Source organism: Sus scrofa, chromosome 14 (assembly GCF_000003025.6).
Source record: "Sus scrofa isolate TJ Tabasco breed Duroc chromosome 14, Sscrofa11.1, whole genome shotgun sequence".
Lineage (NCBI taxonomy): Eukaryota > Metazoa > Chordata > Mammalia > Artiodactyla > Suidae > Sus > Sus scrofa.
This window is the reverse complement of record NC_010456.5, coordinates 937,923-956,802: the sequence shown is the minus strand read 5'-3', so window position 1 is coordinate 956,802 and position 18,880 is coordinate 937,923. Positions and strand designations below refer to the sequence as shown.

The 18,880-nt window shown below is 48.0% G+C and overlaps 1 protein-coding gene across 9 annotated transcripts in view; it reads right to left on the bottom strand.

Annotated features, from left to right (window-relative positions):
• Positions 825 to 18,880, bottom strand: part of SECISBP2 (SECIS binding protein 2) — a 43,994-nt gene continuing 25,938 nt past the window's right edge. For 4 of the 9 annotated variants that reach the window (XM_021074248.1, XM_021074249.1, XM_005670388.3 and 1 more), the window contains 7 exons: positions 12,488 to 12,654; positions 11,406 to 11,544; positions 9,388 to 9,508; positions 8,509 to 8,729; positions 2,740 to 2,894; positions 2,187 to 2,379; positions 825 to 1,741 (listed from right to left, as the gene is read on the bottom strand). In XM_021074248.1, the coding sequence (XP_020929907.1) occupies positions 1,638 to 1,741; positions 2,187 to 2,379; positions 2,740 to 2,894; positions 8,509 to 8,729; positions 9,388 to 9,508; positions 11,406 to 11,544; positions 12,488 to 12,654 (1,100 nt within the window). In that variant the 3' untranslated portion in view covers positions 825 to 1,637. Of the gene's footprint in view, positions 1,742 to 2,186; positions 2,380 to 2,739; positions 6,959 to 8,508; positions 8,730 to 9,387; positions 9,509 to 11,405; positions 11,545 to 12,487; positions 12,655 to 18,880 lie in introns of those variants that run through there. The other 5 variants (XM_005670390.3, XM_021074251.1, XR_002338942.1 and 2 more) reach the window with 4 other exon arrangements.

The following is an 18,880-nucleotide window of genomic DNA, read 5'->3' as shown; positions in this document are numbered from 1 at the left end:
CCCAGGCTAGGGGTATAATTGAAGCTGCAGCTGCCAGCCTACACCACAGCCACAGCAACGCCAGATCCAAGCCACGTCTTCGACCTACACCACAGCTCATGGCAACACCGGATCCTTAACCCACTGAGTGAGGCCAGAGTTTGGACCTGCAACCTCAGATTCCCAGTTGCATTCATTTCCACTGTGCCACAATGACAACTCCCTTTTAAAAGATTCTTTGATTGATCAGTTTTCTAACTGTAGGCTGCTCGTACAGCTGACAAGATATTTAATTTTCTCCCTATAAATTCATTTTGGTAATTTTTATTCTCATTCTCCTACTTTCAAATCTACTACAGTTGACTTGCTACCTGTTGACACAGGGAGGGAGAAACCCGTGGACAGGACTGAGGCTTGGCTAGCCAGCTCACCTGTCCCTCTAAACGTATGGAACTGGGAACCAGGATGGCACAGATGAGAAGACAGACCAGCAGAAACACACACACACACACACACACCACACACACACACCACACACACACACACACACACACACACACACGGCATGAGTGACCTCAACTTAGACTACTTTCAAAGCCTGCATGATCCTTGCTTGCTTGGCGAACACAAAGCGGTGAAACTTGGTTCCTGCCATTCCCCGCATCACAAGCCATGACCAGGCTGGACTGAGGTGGGTCCAACATCAGCAGCTGCTACTCCCAGACCCAGGAGGCCAGGGTGCAGCAAGCCTCTCCCTGCCTGGTCCCCTCAGTCCAAAGAAGAGCACCCAGAGGGCAGGGATCAGGATGCAGGAACCACTGACTAGACCGAGATGACCAGAGTCTCCAGTGAAATTAAATAATCACTCTTTATTCAAAATAAATAAGTCCTCTTACTCACAGGAAAATAGGAAAGTAAACGTCTATTCTCCTGGCCTCTAAGACCAAAACCACATTCAGAATATGTTCATTTACAAAAGAAAGAAAATATGTGTAGATTATCAAAACTGAAATTTAGGAACTTCAATATACACTGTTTCTTTGAAAAATAAAAGGAGTAATTCCTGTCAAAAGGTCATAGGTTAGAGAACTGATTTTCCTTCTGAGGCTCATGTTAGCAAACTTTCCAAGTATCCCCAAGTCTGTCAGCTGAAAAGCCACACCCCGAGAAAGGCTTCCCTCCATCCCTCCTGCTCTGACACTGGCTCCTGCAGCGCCAGTCAAAGGCCTCTGCAGGGCTGCGCTAGGTCACCGGGACGAGGAGGACATCAGGCTGGAACGCCGGGGCCTCCCAGGGGCTCCACCCTGGCCTGCCGCTGCCCTCCACAATCTAACTTGGCTCAGCTGTTCTGCAACGGCAAGACAACTCCTGAGCAGCGTACTCGGGGTACGTCTCCCAGCATTTTCCAGACTCATATTGTGCGCAGAGAGCTAAGGCTGCATCCCAAGGCCTTTTGAAAAGGTTCCTGCCAGCATACTGAGTGCCCGTCCGTGGGCCTTGCAGCTTTTGGATGCTACAAACACTGCTGGTTAATTTCCCAATTAAATAGTCATACAAAACACACACTGGGTCAACGAGGAACTGAGAAGAAAAAGGCCCCAGAGTCTTTCAAACCTCCCCCTTCTTACCCCCAGTACACACAGAGGAAAGAACTCTCCTTATAAATTCAAGTTCATCATCTGAGAGGTTGACACCTCCAGCGATTCCTCCAGCTCCTGGGCACATCGACTGTATGCTTCCAGATGGTTTCTCCAGATTTCAACTGCAAACAAGACAGCACACAGCTGAGGGACACGCAGGGACAGCCGGGAGACTCTCAGAAAAGCATGCAGCTCACAGCCTGCCTGGCAGACCTCTAGATGGGGCCCGGCCGGGTCTCAACCGCGAGCCCCCGACTTCAACCCCTCGTGAGCAGCATCGAACACCTATGCAAGCACCAGCTTGACGACCGCCCACCGGAGTACAGCTGTCCTCCGGGCCACTCTCTGTTCTGGGGCCACCTGACCCAACGTCTGTCTAAGACACCCACTGACCAGCCCTCCCAAGCCTGGGACCACCTCTTAGGAAAGGGCCGGGATTGGACAGGACCTCCTGCAGCCAGTCCTGTTACAGCAGTCATGCCACCCTCCTGGGCACCCTGACTCTGTGATCAGAGTTGAGGAGACCCAGAGGATGCTCAGCCCCGGCTCCACGCCCCTGGCACTCACTGTAGTGTGGCTCCTCTTTCCCGGCAGGGCCCGGGGGGCCGTCCTCCTCAGGGCCGCTGGGGCCCTGTGCAGGCGGGCTGGCAGCACCCTGGGCCCCAGGCTCCGCCGCCAGCTCCTGGCGAGCCTTCTCCAGCATGGTCCTGTACGCCTGTCGGGCCGCCATCGTCAGCTCCACCATCTTGTGGAACTGGTCCTTGGGCAGAAACGAGAGCAGAGGTGATGTCCCCTGACCACAGAGGACCTGGGTCCCCTGCAAACTGGTGATGGCACCCTCCACAGGGAAGCATGGTGACGCCACCTGGGTGTCCACGGTGCGGCCCGAGGGGAGCCCACGTGCTGACCCCAGGTCTGCCCAGAGCTCCCCTGTGGCAGCAGTGAGCTTACAGCTACACTTGGAACCAACCACACATCCATGCTATCAAGGAAATGAGGCCCCCAAGGCTGTTGCCCTCGAGGCTCGAGGCTGCTCTGCTGGGGAAGGGTGGACAAGCACTGTGTCTCCTGACTGTCCCGGGAGCAGTGCCAGGAAGGCTAGCGCCCCCTCCCATCTCACCTGGGCCCCATCATAGCTGAAGATCCCCACCACGCTGACAGGAACGGCCTTGTTCAGACTGCGCCCCAGCGCTTTGCGGTTGAGGGCGAACACGAAGGGGATGTTCTGCTCACAGGCGTAGTCAATGATGGTGTGCAGGGTGTCGTCCAGCCCACCTGGTCAAAGGACGACGAAAATGACAAGAAACTGCATCACGTGCACATGCTGGCGACACTGGCTGCCAAGGGCTTCTGACAGACAGCGACACGCCCACTACTTCCTCACTCAAGCCAGTGTCACCAGGACAGAGCTGGTCACTGCAGGGCAAGCACACTGTCACTCCTGGCCACATGGAAGAAATCAACTCTCCCAAAGAGACACTTCCAAAGTAATAAAACGTAATAATACATGTGCACGGAGAGTCAACAGCTGGCACCGTGCAGGGCGGGAAATGCAGTCTTAGGGAGCAGTTGCTGAACACTACGTGCCAGGCCTCAGTCTCAGTGCCTCACATGGACTGGCTTCCGTATGCTCACAAAACCCTGAGCAAGGAAGGCTGCACCCCACGTAGAGATGGAAACCTGGAGCCCAGAGGTCACTCGGGGCCTACCTCACGTCTCCGGCCCCTCCAGGCGAAGCGCCAGCCAGGCAGGAGCAGTGGCACCATGAACAGAGAGAGGGTGAAAGAGCTCTGTGTGTGAGTAACACGCCTGCCATGCCAGGAACCCAGCAACAGTGACGAGTTACTACCAACAAGAGAATCACACCCAGGCATCTGTGCACAAGTAACACAGAAACCACTAGTCTGCACACGTGCGAACAGCAGCCAGCTAGGATGTGAACAGAAGAAACGCCTCTACAACCAAGGACTTCGACAGGTGGGGATAAATGTACCAAGAATCATGAGGTTTATACAGCGACTTCAACAGGCCAGCAAGACACGATAGGAGATCTAAACAAAATGCACCTGTGCTCTTGGATGGAATGACCCAGGATGATCACATGTCAATTCTTTTTTTTTGCTTTTTAAGGCCGCACCCAAGACATATGGAGATTCCCAAGCTAGCGGTCCAATCGGAGCTGCAGCTACCAGCCTACGCCACAGCCACAGCCACAGAATCCAAGCCAAATCTGTGACCTACACCACAGCTCACAGCAACACTGGATCCTTAACCCAGTGAGTGAGACCAGGGATCCCACCCACAACCTCATGGATCCTAGTCAGATTCATTTCTGTTGTGCCATGACGGGAACTCCCACATGTCAATCCTATGTTAGCCTGAAACCTTTTATACTGTAACTTACTCTAGGTGGAATCTTCTTAAAAAATAAAAAATACACAGAGTGAAAATAGCCTCCTGAAAAAGGAAAACGTCAGATTAGCATCGCCAGGTATTAAAGCTTGCTATGAAACCACAAGAATGCAGTACAAGGACGGAACGTGAGCACGTTGGCAAGGGCACTATGAAGCACCAGAGAAGATAGAGAAGGACGAAGGGTCAGCCTTTGTAAAGAACCACTTCATGCAGGCTATGGCATCTGGAAGGGACAGACAACGAGATCCTGCTGAATAGCACTAGGAACTATGGCTAATCACTTGTGATGAATCTACAGGTATGTGTGACAGGGTCACCTTGCTGTACAGTAGAAAACTGACAGAACACTGCAAACCAGCTATAATGGAAAAAATAAAGACATATATAAGAACCACCTTAGACTGAAATACTTTCCACCTAAACAAAAAAATACACTTAAAGTCTCTGCACAGCCAAAAAATGGTTTAAGGAAAACTGGCAAATAATAAAGCAAAAAAAAATTCACAACTCTTACCCAAAAGGGCTCTTATTTTTTAAAAAGGTACACATAATGAGATTATCATACTAAGTAAAATAAGCCAGACAAGGACAAATATCACAATATATGTGGACAAATATATGAAACACAGACACAGGGAGTTCCCGTTATGGCTCAGCGGCTTAATACCCCGAACAGCATCCATGAGGATGGAGGTTTGATCCCTGGGCTTGCTCAGTGGGTTAAGGATCTGGCGTTGCTGTGGCTGTGGTGTAGGCCGGCAGCTGTAGCTCCGATTCGACTCCTAGCCTGGGAACTTCCATATGCTGTAGGTGCAGTCCTAAAAAAAACAAAAATAAAATAAAATAAAATACACACACATAAATGAATGTATTTCCAAAACAAAAACAGACTCACACACATAGAAAACAAACTTATGGTTACCAAAGGGGAAGCAGGGTGGCAGGAGGCATGAATTGGGAGTCTCAGATTAGCAGATACTCACTACTATATATAAAACACATAATCAATAAGGGCTGACTGGATACCCCAAGGAACTACACTCAATATTTTGTTATAACCTTTAAAGGAAAAGATTCCGAAAAAGAGTAGATATTTATAACTGAATCATTAGGCTATATGCCTGAAACTTACAGGATATTACAAACCAACTATACTTCAATTAAAATTTTTTTCAATAAAATTAAATAATGAAAGTAACACCTAAGCAAAAAAAAAAAAAGGTACAGGTGGAAAGACGCTCAACAACCCCCCTCACAAGAAAATGCTAACACAACCTCCCCCAGAGGGTGAGAAGGCCAGGAACAACAGCAGGTACAGCTGTGGGGGCACCGTGTCCCTGGGAGGCAGAGTGACATATGCATTTTTTGCCTCTGGGTGGCAAGAATCTGGGGACTTACTCCCCCAAGGAAAGCAACAAGCACTGAGTCCTGCCCCCCTGCGCATGGTGAGCTGTTTGAACGGAGCATCTGGAGGGAGGTCACAGCGCAGCACTGCCCCTGCTGCTCTGCAAACTGACCACCTCCCATAGGGAACACACAACACCTGAACGGGAAGGAACATTTCCCAGTATCTCCTGTCACCTGGTACCTAATTACATGCGATCGCCTAACCTTCTTTCAAAAGAGGAACTTCTCACATGCACATCCTACTGCTCTGAGGGAACTGGGCACTCTTTCTACAGCTGGTTTGATGGGGGATTAACAGTCACGCCCCACATCCCTTAAATCTGCCCACTCCCTGCCCCAGATCTACCTGAAGAGTATGAAAGGTGATGAGGAAGCAACCTCTGGGGATAGAAACTTTCCTGGGCAGGTGGGGAAAAGGGGCAACAGTGCCAGAGGTGGGGCGATGGCTGTGTTCCTTCCAGCGAGATATTTTCAACTTATTATGAGACACTGACCAGGTCTCTTAAACATCAGCCCTGGGGCCTTTCACTCAAGGCTCTCTCCCTACTCGTGTCTATCCCAACCCCAGAGTTGACCACAAGAGCTGTGTGCAGAAAGAGCTATATAACATGACCAGCCCGACGGTCCTTAAAAAGGCCAGCTTGAGCAGCTGACCCCAGGCTGGTGCCTGAGCTCAGGTTCTAGGAAGGCCCCTGCCACCCAATCTGCTAAGAATTGCTCTTGTGCCGAAAGGTGGATGGGAACAATGAAGACTGAGCCGGACACCAGCTTTCCTTTTGCAAGTCTGGAGTTTGGGGACAAGCCAGACAAAGGGTGCCCATGTAACCAGTGCCCCCCAAAACCCTGGGTGCTCATCTCTAAGGAGCTAACACGACACTTCACACTGTTGTTACATCTCGTTTCAGGGGAATTCCGCGTGTCCTGTCTGACATGCCTGGGAGAGGACGCTGGAAGCATGTACTGCTTTCCTGACACAGTAGCCAAATCTAGACGGTTCTGCTCAGTCCAGCTCCCAGCTGACGGTTCTAGTGAGAGCAGAAAGCATCTCCAAGTGCCAACTACTCAAAGCTCTGCAAGACAAGTGAAAACAATCAAGTGCTCAATCAGACAAACAATTTCCGTTTGAGTTCAGAATTATCAGTCAAAATGCCATTCTAAGCAAATACAGTATTTGAACATAATCCCAGGCTATCATACTAAATTTTACCTTAAAATGACTGCATCCATTACTGGCTATCTTTTCCAAGGAAGAAACATTCCTAAGATACAATTTTCTTATAGCCTCAATGCAAGGGGGAAAAAAAAAGGTAGGGACAAACAATAAAACATTTTTTAAACGCGTAGCAAATCTTCCAGCTGCCCATCAATACACTCCTAGCACAGTCAAAGTGGGGTTGGGCCTTACAAGAAGATCGGGGTGGACCGCCAACTGAATACACACATTCCTGTTGTTTGGTTTGTCTTCTAAAGATGAAAATCCACAGAAGAATGAGAGACGAGCAAAAATGTTTTGGAAGCTGAAATGCAAACAGAGAGCTGACTCAGGTGACCCAAGCCAACAAGAGGGAATCACCTAGAAGCAGCCCTCCAGGCCCTAGAATTCTCTCCCCAGAGCCTGGCAACTCACTGGCCTCATGGGCGCCTGCAGAAACAAGGTGAGGTTCAGATGAGGTGACAGCAAGGTGGGATCTAGGCTGACCCTCTGGTGCTAGGGCTCTGGAGGGGCAGGGCTGCAATTCTGGGGGACACTGGGCCCCACACTTCTTACTGTGGGTGTAAGGACAAGGTCACAGGGTAGATGTCAAGGCCCTTGACCTTTCCCCTCAGATTCTCAGCAGAAGAAAGTTCTTTCCCAGGAAATGTGGAGTCAGAGACACCCCCTAGGGTGCTTTCCAACAGAGCAGCAGCCCAGCCAGCATCCTACAGCAGAGGTTCTAGCCTGGGGTCCTTGGAGCAGCAGCATCACCCAAGAACTTACTGGAAATGCAAATTTGGGGGGGCACCAGTCTTACTCAGGAAGAAATTCTGGAATCTGTGTCTTCACCAGATTCCTAGGCCTCAATGCAGCTCAAAGCCTTTAAATTGAAATGCCAGCCCCCAGACTTGTGGTCAAGTTCAGCAGCTATTCAAGACAAGCTGACAAGCTAACCCCAGACAACTGCAGGAACCTCCACCATGAGACCAAAACGGCAAACCACCTAGAAAGGGAGGCTGTGCAGAGAGAGAGGAAGAAGCTTCATGTCACTACTATTCTCAGAGAGGAAACACCCACGAAGCGACAGCAGCCGCAACAAACAGAAACTTCAGAGAACAATAAAAATCACTCCCAGAAATTAAATATAGCAGAAATGAAACACTTCACAGGAAGTATAAAAGACATAGTTGAAGGATCCTCACAGAAAACAGAACCAAAAGAAGATGGTGAAAGGAAGAAAAGGAAGAGTTAATGGGAGGAGGGCAGTGTTGGAAGCCCAGCATTTGAGCAACACGGTTCCAGGATGAACTGAGAGACTGACTAGAAGGCGACTCAGAGCACAAACCCGCAGCATGACCCAGGACTGAGGGCAGTGCGTGCAAACTGTCCCACCTCCTGGAACCGTGGGTATAGGGAAGTTCTCGTAGGCCTCCAGAAGAGGGTGAACAAAGGGGCAGAGGTCGCAAGACTGGATTTCAAGCGCTGTCTCCTAGATGTGCCAACACACACCCTTTCCCTCTTAAGCCACCAGGGGACGCCCACACCCCGAGACAAGGGAAACCCACCCCACAGGAGATGGGGGAGGCTGTCCCCACGATGACAGCTGCACAGGAGGCAGAGCCTGGAATGGTTCCAGAAGAGGTGCTGCTGAACACCCGTACACCTGCTGCCTTCAGAGGGGTTGTGAGCAGCTAGCCAAGAGCTGGAGGGGTGACTCATGTCAGGTCCAGTGCCTGCCATGGGACTGTGGAGCAGATACCATCAGCGCACAACCCAGCGGGCAGGTCCCCTGAGGCCACAGGCCATGTGTGTGGCAACCAGAGGGTGTGCACTGCCGGGGCCCACAGGCTGGGGATGACACAGTGCCCTCACCTTTCGACTGTATCTTCTCACAGTTGGGAGAGATGATGATGCATTTCAACTTTCTGAGCTTCAGATGTTTAAGGACTTCCCTCAGCCCCAACACAAGTCGGCGTTTGGTCTTAGCCTTGACGGGATCTTTCTGGTACATACGGTCTTGGAAACGAACCAGCTCTTTCAGCAGGTCTGTGACACAAGCGTCAACTTCTTTACTGAGCATCTGGCTGCAGTAACTGAAAGAAACATCAGACAGTCAGCTTTCCACTGGCTGTGACACTCTAGGGCGCCGCTCCCAGCACACCTCAGGTAAGATGCGGCATCCGACCCCTCACAAGAAATCACACTTTGACTAGTGACTCTAGTCAAAGAGATGGAATTCTTGACTGACAGATATGAATGGAGGCATCCTTCCCAGCCCCCAACTACAAGGGACAAGGACCTCCAGCTGCTCGCTGGCCCTGTATGCCAGGGAGGCCTCCCACCCTCTGAGCACCCCCCCACCAAGGGAACAACCACCTGGAGGGTCCACCCTGAAAGAAAGGGAGGGAACGAGGCGAAGCACCCTAAGAAACTGTGCAGAGAAATTGAACCACAAGAGGGAACCCAGATGCCAGGGGCTGTCACCTCACTACCCATTCCCCCAACCCTTGGATTTAAGGGCACCTCTGGCATCACGGCACCAAGACAGAGACCTGGCAGGAGTGGACTAGGCAGTCCTGGCATGTGTCAGGACCAGGCCCTGGCAGCCTTCCACCGGGAGGGTGCACACACTGGGCCAGCCTCACAGCTTTTCTGCGTGGAGCCCATCAGGCAGAGAACTCAACACCTACAGGCAGAGCAAGCATGGCGCCCCAGTCCCCCAGGGCGGACACAGCTCCCAGGCCCACTCACTCCCTGAATCGCCGGCTGTGGATCTTGGGGCAGGCCTCCGCCTCCTTCTGGAGCTCAGCTCCCAGCCACTCTTCTGACTTGTTCTCCACAGAAGCACAGGACACAGACTCTTCCGTCTCCCCTGGAGTTTCAGAGGAAGAAGTCACAGCCTGCCACCTGTGGGGCTCGAGGCAGGGAATGCTCGACAGCGCCTCTGTGGGCAGTCACCAGAGCAGCCAGACTCAGCGACACACCCGCCATATCCAGACAGGGCCACTGAGCTCACAGCGGGCTGACAGCCAGGTCTGTGGGAAACAAGACTCTCTGCACCGCCTGGAGGTGCCGCCCCACCCCTGATCTACTTACATACTTATTTTTATTGTGGCAAATATTCACAAAATTTACCATTTAAAAATTGTGGTTCAATAGCCAAATCTCTTTTTTTTTTTTTTTTTTTTGTCTTTTGTCTTTTTGTTGTTGTTGTTGCTATTTCTTGGGCCGCTCCCGCGGCATATGGAGGTTCCCAGGCCAGGGGTCGAATCGGAGCTGTAGCCACCGGCCTACACCAGAGCCACAGCAACTCGGGATCCGAGCCGCGTCTGCAACCTACACCACAGCTCACGGCAACGCCGGATGGTTAACCCACTGAGCAAGGGCAGGGACCGAACCCGCAACCTCATGGTTCCTAGTCGGATTCGTTAACCACTGCGCCACGACGGGAACTCCCAAATCTCTTTTTTAATTTTGAAATTTAAACTGAAGTTCCTATCAGTAAGTTTTTTTTTGTTTTTTGGCTGCACCCACAGCATGAGGAAGTTCCCAGGCCAGGGATCAAACCTGTGCCACAGATGTAACCAGAGCTGCAGCAGTGACAGCGCCGGATCCTTAACCTACTGAGCCATGAGGGACCATCCATATGAGTAAGTTTTAAAAGCAATTTTTAGTTCTGAATTTTTGGCACTTAAATGCTTGAAACCATTCCTTTATCAAATAACCCTTAAAAAAGAGCTGAACATCTCAACTGGGAGAGCCACAACAGGTGTGTCCAAACACATCAGATAGGATTCAGTAATAGCTCCCCAACACCTAAATGGATACTTCTAGACCTCCAAGATATAAGTGCAATAAGGTCACTAGGAGTTCACCAGCCAGGAAAGACAATGTCCCATGACTGGCCTGTCCCCTACCCATGGGAGTTGCTCATAAAACCCCTGTAAGCCTGTGTGGCAGGAGCCACTGGGGCTGGATGGGAATAGACCCAAGCCCAAGATCCAGCCGGAGGAAACACCAGCAGGAGGGGTGCACCCATCCCCCTTCCACACCCCACATTGCCACAGCACCCATGCTTCTAATGATCCGAAAGTGGAAACTCTTAGAACACCCACATGCCACCTGGCACATTCATATACCTAGATGCTATGCAGCAATGACAATCAGGAACTACCTCTACAGGCCACAGACATACTCCTGGCCAGAGGAGCACATGTTGCAAGATTCTACTGGATCAAAGCCCAAAGGCTTATGGGTGGGCTGCAGACAGGGTAAGGCCTTGGGCCAGGACCACAGGGACTGTGGGGCTGTTCTGCTTCTGATCTAGGTGAAAACTTCTCAGCTATATGGTTATGATGTACATACTGTTCTGAATGTCTAATTCAATAAAGAGCTTACTTAACCCGTAATTTTTTTTAATGACACCAGGTGGTGCACACTTGTAGGCAAGCAGCTTTGCAGTTAATGGTGTTAATTCTCAGGCCACTTCGGACTCTGAGGACCAGTCACTGCACACAGATCAATTTCAGGGTCTCAGCCCTCTGTCCCTCACACATCCCAGAGCAGAGGCACTGGGGCCCCACCAGCCCATGGGAATGTCCTCTCACAGTCGAGATGGACATCTGAAAATTTCTGTGTCCTGGAGGCCCAGTGCCCGTTTGCTCTTACCACACAGGGGCCAGGGCTAGGCAAAGCCCGGAGAGCTGCCTGTGCACACGGCTGCCCCTGCTCAAGATTCTTTAAGAAGCAAACCAACAGAACTTTGGTACCTGAGGGGTCAAGCTGCTCGAGGGCCTGGTCGTCTCCACCCCTCTCTCCATCTTGCAAATCATCACCGGCAAAAGCTGGGCTCACAGCATTCTCTTGAAGACGCTGCTGCTTTCTCTCCTGCCGTTCTTTCAAAATTATCTTTAAGATTAAATAAATGATTAAAATACCTAAACACGTGTACCTAAGAACAAGCACTTCTGCCAAATGAGCCACCCGAGTTCAGCTTGCTGGCAATGCGCCTGTTTGTGCCCTTGTTCCCTAATCCTCCCTCAGGCCTGGGGGCAGCAGGTCCCCGCCTGCACAGCACAGCGCATGTGAGACCCAGGCTCTGATGCAACTGTGCAGCTCAGCTGTTATCTGGCCCCGGGTGAGACACGCCTTCCTCCCCCTGAGACTCACCACACCCCCACTGGCTGCTCTGAGAATTAATCAAAGAACATGTGCCAGGAAGTGTCCAATATTTACCAAATGTGAACATCAGTCAGATCGTCTCAGGTAAGATGACGGTAGGAAATGTGAATGTGAACATACCGCCCCTATTTCTGGTCTTCTGTCCATGTCACTCCAAAGTAAATAAATAAATCAGGCCTCCCCTCCAGCAGCCAAGGCGCCCTGCTTCACGCACTCCAGCACATCACGTAGGGAGATCGAGGCATCATTTTTCAGAGAACCGTGCACACATCTTGATACAGCACGTTCAAATAAGAGTAAACATGAGAATCTAAAAACCTGGAGTTGTCGTTGTGGCTCAGGGGGTTAAGAACCCAACTAGTATCCAAAAGGTTGTGGGTTCAAGCCCTGGCCTTGCTCAGTGGGTTAAGGATCCAGTGTCACCGTAAGCTGCAGCATGGGTTGCAGACGCTGCTCGAGATGATCTGGCGACGCTGTGGCTGTGGCATGGGCCTGGAGCTACAGCTCCAATTAAACCCCCAGCCTGGAAACCTTCCATATGCTGCAGGCACAGCCCCCAAAAGAAAAAAAAAAAAAAAATCTAAAAACCTAAGAGTTGACAGGAGTAACACAGATACAGGAGAAGCTGTAGATTTTCTGAACCCAATTTCAAACAAAAACCACTACACACCTTCTTCAGTGAGGTTGGCTTCTTGGCCTTGGGGACCTCCCTCTGCTTTCCCTTCTTCATCAGGGGGGCGCTGGAGTCTAAGGGGTTGTGCGGGGTCTTCACCTGGCCAAAGCGGTGTCCCTTCTTCCCTGACACGGAGTCTTTGGAGAGGACGGGTACAGCCCCGACTGCAACACAGGAGGGACACGTGGCTCAGGCCGCTGCTACCACCTGCCTGGCCCCAGCAGTCAGGCTTGCTGCAGATCTGTCTCAGGGGCTCCTATGCCGCGTCCCCATCCCCACAACCTTACACATCCTCATCAAACTGTCCCGTAAAGGTTCTTCTAATTGGTAATAGTTCTCAATGAAATTTAGTACCTTGTGATAAAGATCAAAAAAATACCAATTAATTTGGGAAGAAACATTTTCCTATCCCTGGTAATCAAATCTCCCATCTTTCTCAGTAGTCTGATGAGATGTGGATCTCATTCTTTAAGAATTTTTCCAGGAATCCCTGTTGCGGCACACCAGAAATGAATTTGACTGGTATCCATGAGGATGTGGGTTCAATCCCTGGCCTTGCTCAATGGGTCAGGGAATCGTGTTGCCGTGAGCTGTGGTGTAAGTCGCAGGTGCAGCCCAGATCCTGAGTTACTGTGGCTGTGGTGTAGGTCTGCGGCTGTAGCTTCAATTCGACCCTCAGCCAGGGAACATCTATATGCCGTGGGTGCAGCCCTAAAAAGCAAAAAGCAAAAAGCAAAAAAAAAAAAAAAAAAAAAGAATTTCTCCAACCGTACAATTGTTTTCTTAGGTCAGTCTTCCAAGGCAATAGAAAAAAAAAAAAAGAAAGAAACCAATGGGACCTAATCAAACTTAAAGCTTTTGCACAGCAAAGGAAACCAAAAAAATAAAATAAAATAAAAGAGAGAGACAGGAGTTCCCGTCATGGCTCAGTGGTTAACGAACCCAGCTAGTATCCATAAGGATGAGGGTTCAATCCCTGACCTTGCTCAGTAGGTTAAGATCTGGCATTGTCATGGGTTGTGCTATAGGTCAAAGGTGCAGCTCGGATCCCAAGTTGCTGTGGCTGTGACGTAGGCTGGCAGCTATAGTTCCAATTCAATTGGTAGCCTGGGAACTTCCATATGCTGAGAGTGCGGCCCTACAAAGACAAAAAAAAAAAAAAAAAAAAAAAGACTACCTATGAAATTGGAGAAAATAGCTGCAAACAATGTAACCAACAAGGGCTTAATCTCCAAAATATACAGCTAACTCATACAAGTCAACAGCAAAAAAAAAACAAAAAAAAACAAAAAAAAACAAACAACCCAACTGAAAAATGGACAAAAGACCTGAACAGACATATCTCCAAAAACATACAGATGGCCAGCAGCCACATGAAAAATGCTCAACAGCAGATTATTAGAGAAATGCAAATCAAAACTACTGAGGTACCACCTCACACCAGTCGGAATGGCCATCATCAGTAAGTCTACAAATAACAAATGCTGGAGAGGGTGTGAAGAAAAGGGGACCCTCCTTCACCACTGGTGGAAAGGTAAACTGGTACAACCACTACAGAAAACAGTATGAAGGTTCCTCAGAAAACTAAACACAAATTACCATATGACCCAGCAATCCCCCTCCTGGGCATATATCCGGACAAAACTTTTATTCAAAAAGATACATGCACCCCTATGTTCACTGCAGCACTATTCACAATAACCAAGACATGGAAATAACCTGAATATCCATCAAAAGGTGAATGGATTAAGAAGATGTGGTACATATACACCATGGAATACTACTCAGCCATAAAAAAACCACAAAATAGTGCCATCTGCAGCAACACAGATGGAACTAGAGACTCTCATACTAAGTGAAGTAAGTCAGAAAGAGAAAGACAAATAGCATATGATATCACTTATATATGGAATCTAATACATGGCACAAGAAAGCCTATCTTCAGAAAAGAAACAAACTCATGGGCTTGGGGAACAGACTTGTGGTTGCCAAGGGGGAGGGAGAGGGAGTGGGACAGACTTGGACTTTGGGGTTAGCATATATGATCTTTTGCATTTGGAGTGGATGAGCAATGAGATCCTGCTGTACAGCACAGCAAACTATATCGTCACTTGCGATGGAACATGATGGAAGATAATAAGAGAAAAAAAATGCATATACATGTATACCTGGGTCACTTTGCTGTTCAGCAAAAATTGATAGAACAGTGTAAATCAACCATAATAAAAAAAATTTAACTAATAAAGCCTATTCAATCATACTGTTTCCCTGTCACCCCCCAGCCCAAAAAATAACTTTTCCAGGTAGCTTGTGCTTAAGATACCTCTTTTCAGTAGTCTCTCACTACTGTTTTCAGCTGATACTGCCTTTGCAGAAGTCAGCCACTGGTTTCTCTATGCATAGCTTCTACCTCACTATCTTATAAGGCCCTTAAAAGAGACTAGTTACAGTTCAAGTTGATTCTCTTGAATTTTACAGACATAAACATACTTTCCTAAATTCCCACATGTACATGCCCTACCCAGAGTAAATACATGATCACAATCACGACTCAATATGCTTCCACTGCCTACTGCGATTCTGCTCTACTTCCCACCTTATTCCTGTTTCAAGATTTCTCTGGAAAGGCCAATAACTGCAGGCCTTTACCAAAGAGATGATGAGCTGAGTAAAGCAACTTAAAGGAAAGACTATCTAAGGGGGCAGTGATCTCAGGCTTTCATAAGAATTACACATGTGGAGCTCAGTGGTAACAAGCTGGGTTGGTCCGTGAGGACCCAGGTTTGATCCCTGGCCTCGAGCAGTGGGTTAAGGATCCAGCACTGCCATGAGCTGTGGTGTAAGTCGTAGACACAGCTCAGATCCTGCGTTGCTGTGGCTGTGGTATAGGCCAGCAGCTACAGCTCTGATTGGACCCCCTAACCTGGGAACTTCCATATGCTGCAGGTGCGACCCTAAAAAGAAAAACAAAGAAAAGAAATGTAAATATAGACTGGATACAAGATGCTACCAAGAAATAATCATTACCATTATTAGATAGGAGGATGACAGAGTGGTTCCATTAAAAATAAAGTCACTATCAGAGATACAATGTCTTTTTTTTTTTTTTTTTGTCTTTTTGCCTTTTCTAGAGCCGCTTTTGCGTTATATGGAGATTCCCAGGCTAGGGGTTGAATTGGAGCTGTAGCCACCAGCCTATACCGGAGGCCACAGCAACTCGGGATCCAAGGCTCGTCTGCAACCTACACCACAGCTCACGGCAACACTGGATCCTTAACCCACTGATCAAGGGCAGGGATCGAACCCGCAACCTCATGGTTCCTAGTCAGATTTGTTAACCACTGAGCCATGACAGGAACTCCCCTATGATGTCTTTTTTAAAATAAACGTTTCTTTTTTTTTCCTTGCATCACAGCAGTGACAACACTGGGTCCTTAACCACTAGGCCACCAGGGAACTCCCTGGTTGAAGTATTTACAGGTTAAATGACATGATGTTTTAAAACACTTGAAGAACAAATACTACAAGTTGCTTTTAAATACTTCTGGAAAAAAAGAGATACATATGCAACAAAATTGGCAAAATCCTGATAATATGGAGCTGGGTAACCCAATGGGCACATGGTAGCAGTGTGCATTCTCATTTATGTTTTAAATTTTCTACCATAAAAAGTGAAAAACAAAGACAAAACAAAAACTCCCATCATGTTCTTGCTAAAAACCACCTACTCCCTGATCTTATAAAAAGTGGTTCTAGCACACCACCTCTGAGGTGGTCCTGGAACCTGCATTTCAGCTCACTCCCAGGCAGTGCCACTGCTGGTGGTCCTGGGAATAGTGTGTGAAAAAGAAACATTGCGTTCAGGGGCACACTGTCAACTAGTGCCTCAACCACTGTACTTTGGCTAAATTAACTGCATCCAGACACTTTTAAGTTTATACTCTGGGCTTTTAATAAAAGTCACCGTAAAACTTGTTAAAACTTAACTCTACTATGAGAAGGCTATTTAGGAAACTGCTAACCACATCATTTGGTGGCCCCTATAAAATGATCCATAGGAGAAACAGCATTTTTCAGCTTCCAAGAAATCCTACCTCCACCCCCAGCAAAGTGGCTAAAATTAAGACCACATCAAATGTTGATGAAGATGTTGAACCACAAGAACTTCCATGCACTATTGGTGAGTGTAATATAGGACACAGTTTGGAAAACAGTCTGGCAAGTTTACAAACTAAATACATACCTACCATGTGGCCCAGTAATTCCACTTTCCCCAGAGAATTAAAAACTGATACTTATTTAGTTGTACATGAATATTCATAAAGGTATTATCCACAACAGCCAAAAGGTGGAAACGACCTAAGTGTCCATCACTAGATAAACAAACTGTGGTCAACAAATTATGATTTCGCCGTAAAAACTAGTCGAACACTGACACACGACCATGGATAACGATCAAAGACCTTATGCTAAGTGAAAGCAGGCCGACACAAAAGGTCACAAATTATGATTCCATTTACATAAGATGTCAGAGAACAGGCAAATTCAGAAGTTCCCTGGTGGCCTAGCAATCAAGGATCCAGCATTGTCACTACTGTGACAGGAACTCCGGTATGCTCTGGGGCACAGGCAAAAAAAAAGGAGTTCCCACCGTGACATAGCGAAAATGAATCCAACTAAGAACCATGAGGTTGCGGGTTGGATCCCTGGCCTCACTCAGTGGGTTAAGGATCTGGCGTTTTCGTGAGCTGTGGTGCAGTTCACAGATGTGGCTTGGAGCTATGCTGTAGGCTGGAAACTGTAGCTCCAATTAGACCCCTAGACTGGGAACCTCCATATGCTGAGGGTGCAGCCCTAAAAAGACAAAAAAAAAGATTCATTTCCGCTGTCCCGTCGTGGCACAGCGGAAATGAATCTGACTAGGAGACATGAGGTTGCAGGTTTGATCCCTGGCCTCGCTCAGTGGGTTAAGGATACAGCGTTGCCGTGAGCTGTGGTATAGGTCACAGATGTGGCTTGGATCTGGTGTTACTGTGGCTGTAGTGTAGGCTGGCAATTGTAGCTCCGATTAGACCCCTAGCCTGGGAACCTCCATATGCCTCAGGTGCGGCCCTTAAAAAAAGGGACAAGAGACAAAAAAAAGAAAAAAAAGGCAATTCCATAGGTAGTTGCCAGGGGCTAGGGAAAGGGTGAAAATGGGGAGCTTAATAGGTAGGAGTTTCCTTTTGAGGTGACAAAAATGTTAGGAACTAGACGTGATGGTTACACAACACTGGAGATGTATTAAATACCACTAAATTTGACAGTGTATTTGCAAAATCATTAACTTTGTTAATGAATTTCACCTTAATACGGAACAAAAAGGAACTACTAACATACAACATGAGTAAATCACAAAAATACTGTGTTAAGTGAAAGAGGCCTTACACAAAGGAGCATGTACTAAGATTCCACTAAATGAAATTCTAGAATAAGAATAACTACTTGAGGTAGAAAAAAATCAGAACTATGGTCTCCTTTGGGAAGCAACAGAGACTGACTAGGGTGAGAAAGGGCTGAGGAAAATTTCAAGGGTGCTAATGAGGTTCTACATAGCCAGGAGTTTGGGTTACACAGTTACATATTTGCCAAAATTCTTCAAATGGTGCACTTCAAATCTGTGCATGTCATCAAATGCATGTTTGACCTCCAAAGGAAAAGAAGAACCCTAAATAAATACTGAACTCTAGTTAGTGAGATGCATGCTACAATACAACACTTGGGGGTAAAATATACTGATGTCTGCAACTTACTTTAAAAAAAACAAACCCCAAACCAAAAAACAAAACATATTGATGGACAGATAGATCAGGGTCATCAAGCGTCCTTAAAGGGCCAGAGAATGAATATTTTAGGCTAATGAGATAGGCATAATTGCAATCCTCAACTGCCATTATAGCTCAAAAGCAGCCACGATAATACTTGAATGTTAGCAGTGTTATAATTAAACTTCACAAGTGGCCGAAAGGCCATAGTTTGATGACTGAAAAAAAAAAAATTTAGGGAGCAATCTACATGGGGAGTATAAGGGTATTAACTGAATGATTTCATTCAGCTTATCCCCTCCCCTGCAAAGGACTTTTTTTTTTTTTTTTTTTTTTTTTTTTGGTCTTTTTTGCCATTTCTTGGGCCGCTCCCGCAGTATATGGAGGTTCCCAGGCTAGGGGTCGAATCAGAGCTGTAGTCACCAGCCTATGCCAGAGCCACAGCAACTTGGGGATCCAAGCTGCATCTATGACCTACACCACAGTTCAAGGCAATGCCGGATCCTTAATCCATTGAGCAAGGCCAGGGATTGAACCCACAACCTCATGGTCTCTAGTCAGATTCGTTAACCACTGAGCCATGACG